General features: G+C 32.0%; 1 protein-coding gene across 1 annotated transcript; it reads right to left on the reverse strand.

Annotated features, from left to right (window-relative positions):
- Positions 1–2,035: 2,035 nt before the first annotated feature.
- LOC136207408 (fe(2+) transport protein 1-like) lies at positions 2,036–4,901 on the reverse strand. The gene is made up of 2 exons (XM_065998670.1): positions 4,245–4,901; positions 2,036–2,491 (listed from the first exon to the last, which is right to left on the reverse strand). The coding sequence occupies exons 1-2, from the start codon at positions 4,899–4,901 to the stop codon at positions 2,036–2,038; spliced, it is 1,113 nt and encodes a 370-aa protein (XP_065854742.1).
- Positions 4,902–6,776: the final 1,875 nt, after the last annotated feature.

Raw genomic sequence — 6,776 nt, forward strand, 5'->3', positions numbered from 1 at the left:
GGATTTTATTATTCATATGGATTTAGTCCATGAATTTGGGATCCACTCCTTCTAGTTAGCTAGAGAAGTTGTTAATCTTTGTTAGTTTACGATTAAAACTAATACGTCACTATTTCAGATAAAACCGATCTGTATCAACAACCCCTTACACCCCTATGTTCGGTCAAAATATTGACCCATGTAGAAAACGCGCTTGACTGTTGACCACACCAATGCCACGTATCACTTTTTTATTAAATCTTTCCAAGTGATTTCACATCGACGACCACTACCGCCAACCTCAGCACCTCGATAAGGCTGCGATGATAAACAACGACAACACCTCGCATACAATAATCACTTGGAAAAATTTAATAAAAAAATGACACTTGGCATTGGTGTGGTCAACAGTCAAGCGCGTTTTCTACACGGGTCAATATTTTGACCGAACATAGAGGTGTAAGGAGTTGTATGTGATGTTTTTGGAAAGTTGAGGGGGTTGAGAGGTTGTCTCCTAAGTTCAGGGGGCCAGGTGAAAAAAAGTTACAAGTTTAGGGGATTGGATGTGTATTAAGCCCTTTTTTTTATGTTTTCGAATATTGGTCTATATCTCCATCTTTATATATGAATTTAAAAATATATATCTCTATTCCTATCCAGGAATGAATTTCCTATAGGGATTTCATTTTTTAAGTTTAAAAATTAAACAAAAATTATACTTATATAATAAAATATTAATTTAATAGAAGTTGATTATAGCAATTAAATATTTTAGTTAAATATAAATAATACTTATAATTTTTGTAAATTATTATTAGAAAAAATTACAAAAAATAAACCATATGATTGGATCGATTTGCATAGATAGTTAATGTGGTTTAAAAGTTTGCAAACATGATTCAGTGCTTTATGAAATTTACAGTTAAAGATATATGAGTCAAATTTTTTCGATCAAATAACACTTATGGTTTAGTTAATTTGTAAAGTCAGGCCTTGTATTTTGAGTAATTTGCAAAATAGTCTTTTTAATTGCTCAAAATCATTCCCTTTTCGGGTAAATAGTCGGAATGACTGGGTTTGTTAACTTCACAAAACAGAGAGTCCATGTTTGCAAACTTTTATACCATGATAACTATTTTTGCAAATTGGTCAAATCACAAGTCTTTTCCTTATTATTATAATTAAATTTATTAAATATAAAAGATTAATATAATATTCAAGGATATATATTTATTTATTGAGGATCTCAATGAAGTCGGGGATCGGATCCTCATGGGCAGGGAGCTCATTCTCTATCCTCCTCCCCGTTTCACTTTTAGGAGAAAAATATTCTTTATTCCTGTATATACATTGAGGATCTCGGGGATTGGATCCTCATGGGGCAGGGAGCTCATTCTCTATCCTCCTTCCCGTTTCACTTTCGGGGGAAAATATTCTCTATCCCCATCTCACAAGAGTTTTTTTTTTGGGATTTCCCATCCTCCTCGGGACGGATTTCCTATGTGGACGGAAACTCCCTACCCCATTGATAACTTTTTTTTTTTGTTACAAATGGTGGTGAACTCCCCAACCGCAGGAAAAAAAGGAAACGGAAGAAAAAAATTAAAAGAGCAGCTAATTGTTGATCATGCCTGTAGGCGGTGCAACACACTCGTGAAGACCCAATGAAAGAGTTCCTACGAAATTTGTCATCCAGTCAGCTGCTTTATTTGATTCTCTATAGTTGCGAACTATTATAATCTTCCAATCTCTCAACAACAGCTATCGACACTTATGTTGGGCCATTGATAACCTTATTGACATCCCTTAAATATCACGATAAATTAACAATTTAGTCCATATTTAGCATATGTTGGGCCTACTATGGAAATTCAAGAAGGGACAACAAAATTGAACATTGATATATGAAAACAATCTGATTGACACGACATAGGTAACACGAATAATCTCACATTTATATCATATGGAAAATATAGAAAATACAACACGAGTATAACACGATAACCCGTAAATCCTTATCCTAAGATAATCTAAAGAAAAGAGAAAGGCAATAAGTTCAAGCCCATTTGGCCATAACAGACATGCCACCAGCCCCAAGAAGAGCAGCAACAAAACACTTAATCTGAAGCTTAACACTAGTTTGAAGTTTAGGACCCATAAAATCAGCAGCAAGAAGATCAACCATAGCCATATAGATCAAAAGACCAGCAGAAGCAGCATTGAGTAAGCCAACAGTTATTAAAGCAGTTGGGCTATTTTCTTTGTAAGTGTTAGATAAAGCAAGACCAATTGCTATTCCAAAAGGAGTTGTAACTGAGAAGAAGAAAGCCATTATTAACTTCTTAAGTAACTTGTAATCTGCTTGTAAAATGCAACCTCCAAGACCCATTCCTTCAAACATTTGGTGGAAACATAGTGCTGCTATTAGTCCTTTTATTGAACATGTGTTGCTTGATGCTCCTAGTGATAGCCCTATCACCACTGAATGAACTATGATTCCTAGCTCTAGTACCTGCAGAACCGGAACCCGAATCACCGATTAAGGTTGGTTTGAGTGAAAAGTTATGTATCTGGTCGTATCATTATTACATAGATCTAGCTCATTGAAAGATTATGATATCATTCTTGGAGAAAAAACGATGGAGATGGAGTCAATTCTTGGTGGAGTGTGACAGCTTCAAACACTGTCTACTATTGCTCTATCACGATCTATAAATTGAATATGCAAATTAAGTTTCTTGATTGTATTTCTAGATTATAATTTTTAATTACTTATAACAAAATGTATTTTTTTTTTATGATTGAAACAATTATCATTTTTTTTAAAATGCTTAAAATAAAATTATAAAATATTTTTTATTTATATACAATTTCGGTTAATTGATATTTTGTTATGGGATAATTGATAACCAATAATGAAAATAAGCCTATTAAAAAAAATGAACGTAACCATGACGATAAAATAACCAAACCGAACGAAACTATAATTTCAGTTTGGTGCCGATCGTTTTGAGAGTAATTTTAGGGTACTACTGGAGTAATGCTCTCGACTAATCAAGCCATAACATGTGCATATATTTTTTCTTTCCATCCAATTATATCTATATAGTGATATTCAAAATGATTTTAATTGACCGGAATTATTTCTCCTGAAATACTGTAAAATTTCTTATTGGTCACCCTTAATCAAACAGAATTGGATATATTTTCATTTTCATTCTCTAAACCGGCCCATTAGACATGGGCCGGGTGCAGATCCAGCCCCAACAGATCATAGTTGCTAGAAATAAAAAATAACAATATATTTTTAGGATAAGATTATGAAATCTCTATCAGTACTTCTGTCCTGGTCTCCTTAAAAAATAATCTCGTTGACTTTTTTAACTAGTTTCTTATAAAATTTTAATCCATCACAAAATCAATAAAACTTAAATTTAGTTGTACTCTGACCTTTTTATTATTATTATTATTATTATTATCAAATTCCATTTTTATAAGGTATACAAATGCATTCAATGTTGAAAACAATTAAGAGCAATTTTATATTTAACATATAAAATACAACAATTTTATCATTAATATTGGCAGTAAAAAGCAAATTTACCCTTAACGTATTGACAAATTTGGTCAATTTGAGAAGTAATTTATCAAACTGTCTTTTCAATCATGAATTTTGTCATTTATACTTTATATATGCGTTATTTTACCATTATTAGTAATAGATCACAAACATATAAATAGACGTGGAAAAAAAACAAAAAATTATATTATATTTTGTACGAATTAGACAAAAATATTCAAATCAAATTTAAAAATATTAATCTCCAATTTTATTATTAAATTGCAAAAATGTGATTTTTTTAAAAACCAACTGATGATAACTGGTGTAGAATAAGAAATAAAATATATGTACTTTATAATAATGTCTGAAATTGACTTAACTTGTTAATGTTATGAGTAAAATTGTTATTGGCTGCGAACTTTAGGGATAAAATTGTATCATTTTAAACGTTAGAGGTAAAATTGTCCGACTACTAGCATTAGTGATATTTTTACACCTTATTTTTTTTAGAAAAAAGTAAAACAATTGTGAGTGCTAGTAAAAAAATAACGATTGTGCGACAATAATCTTAAGTCGCAATTGATAAAACTTAATGATTATTTTAAAATCATTCGGTAACCAATTATGCACGAGTTGTTGCTAAAAATCATAAGTAAAATTCAAACTGAATTAGAAAACGAAGAATCAGAGAAGAAAATCTAACCATGGCGACAACTCGATAACGAAGCAACTGTTGTCCATCAATTGAAGCTTTGATGTCATGTTGAACATGCCCATGGAAATGTCCGTGTCCGTGTCCGTGTCCGTGTCCATGTCCATGTCCTACCATAGTCACTACTCCCATCTCTCTATCATCATCTTGTACTGTATTCTCCGCATTTACGACCGCACCTCTTCCTTTCTTAGTATATACACTTGTCGCCATAGAATCTATTAATAGCGTCACTAAAGCAGATAACATCGCCACAAAACCCGTAAACGGAAACTTATGCCACGGGTTTTCTTTCAAGCAATTCGACCATAACATGTCAAAAGAATCTGGCAATACGTGCATGAAACCAGTTCCAAGAATGATACCGGATGCAAAACATTTAATGATCACGAACGTATTCCCATTCGGATCAAGAGCTGGAATCGATTTCGAGAAAAGAGGAGCGGATACACCTATCATACTCGTCACCAAAATTGAAACTATGGCGATGATCTTCAAAGGCAACGCTTTCTTTTTGTCGTTGCAAATGTCGTTTGTTTCAGCTTCACATTCATCGGTTTGAGACAAAGCTTTCGGGGTGGAAATCGTGAGGATTATCAAGAAGATAAAGAAGATTAAGGTTATGGTATTTTTGGAAAAAATACCCATTTTGAACTACTAATTACTTAATAAGTGTGATTAGATTTGCTAATGAGATTTTGTTTGCAACTTAATTATGTTGTTATGGATTTATATAGACAATATTGTTCATACTATTTAATTAATTTCCAATCATTATGTTAAAGAATTTGAAGCTAATCTCGTGGCATGTTCCATGACTTTTTTATAATAAATATATTAGAACATTTAATTAATTATAAGCTATTTAATTTTTTTAGATATGATAATCTATTTAATTAATAATAATTTTTTAATTATTGTACTTGACAGTATACGGTGATTGAGAGTTCCATATGTAATTTAATAATCTAATATAAAACTATTTATGTTGATTGTTTAATATAAATTAGTTGTTGAGTTTTTGACTTTAATTTGTTTGGATAAAAATTAAACTATAATGGAATATTTCATATGCGAAAGAATATAATCTATGGACTTAATTTTATCAAGCATGGATTTCATTAATTTAGATAAATTAATTAAGCTATTGCTAGAAATGTAAAATTTACTATACTCAATTCTTTAGAAACATATATAAGAATGCAAAAAAAAAAAAAAAAAAATCTAAATGATATATAGTGTAAGGTATAATATAGATATGTAGACTATTCTGATTTTAGTGTTTTTTAAGTTTTAATCCAATCAAACACTCCTTTATTTATTTATTTATTTATTTATACTTTGCTTTAATTACCGGCCCTAATGTTGAAAACGTCGCCGATCAATTCTGATCCCTTCCCTCTTCGTTGCCCTTAGTGTCGCCAAATGGTATCGATGAACCTAGTTAACATCAATGATCCTATAATGATTCTATAACGAATCTATCACCGACAAGCAAGCAGTTGAAGAGAATGATGAAGTTAGGATATGCCTGGTCTTCTTGAAGAAGGGCTTGCCCCGTTCCGAATTTGATCATATGGACTTTAATGACTATATAGTATTTAATTATTCACAGTTAAATCTATGTTATTAGAATTCTATAGTGGATATTCAAAGCACAATAAGGCTTACGTTTAATAAGTTGTGAATGATTAAATTTATTTAGTTATTAAAATCTACAAGAACAGTGTTGCCATTGATTTTCATGATGATCCTCGAACACAATATCACCATTGTCCCAGAGATGATTAAGGAAATTAGTCATGGAAAAAGCCTTGTTGTGAAACTCCTTGGGAAGAATGTTGGTTACACTATCCTAAGCAAACATACTCTTGAGTTATGAAAACCCGTTGGTGAGGTTGATATCGTGGACTTAGGACATGGCTTTCACTTTGAAAATTTTGATAATCTGTAGGACATAAAATACGTAATTACAGAGGTCCATGGATTATATAGGGTCATTATCTTACGATCAGAACCTGGTCTCCCAAGTTTGTTTCTTCTAATGCTACCATCACTTCGACTACAGTCTATGTTAAATTCTCTAACCTACTTTTACAATATTATGAGGAGCGTTATTTGATGCTGATTGGGAAATCCTTTGGCATATATATTAGTGTTGCTCATAATACTCGTATAATTGCCAAAGGATGATTTGCATGATTATGCATGGAAATTAATTTAACGAAGCATGTAATTGCTCAAATTGAGTTGAAGGGGGAGTGTTACAAAGTAGAATATGAAGGTCTCCACGTGGCTTCTACGGGGTGTGGTTGATATGGGAATACAAAAGATCTATGCCCTAACCGTAACATCATTACCGAGCCTCTTGTTAATGCTAATAACAATTCCTCATCGATGAATATCGACCAGGACACTAAGTCTAGTCAGGACCAAGGAAATGGACTTATTACTTTGTCAGGTTTGGAGCATTCTACTGCAGATGATATGGGCCTATATAGCGCACACATGGATGCCTTTAGT

Source organism: Euphorbia lathyris, chromosome 9 (assembly GCF_963576675.1).
Source record: "Euphorbia lathyris chromosome 9, ddEupLath1.1, whole genome shotgun sequence".
NCBI classification, from domain to species: domain Eukaryota; kingdom Viridiplantae; phylum Streptophyta; class Magnoliopsida; order Malpighiales; family Euphorbiaceae; genus Euphorbia; species Euphorbia lathyris.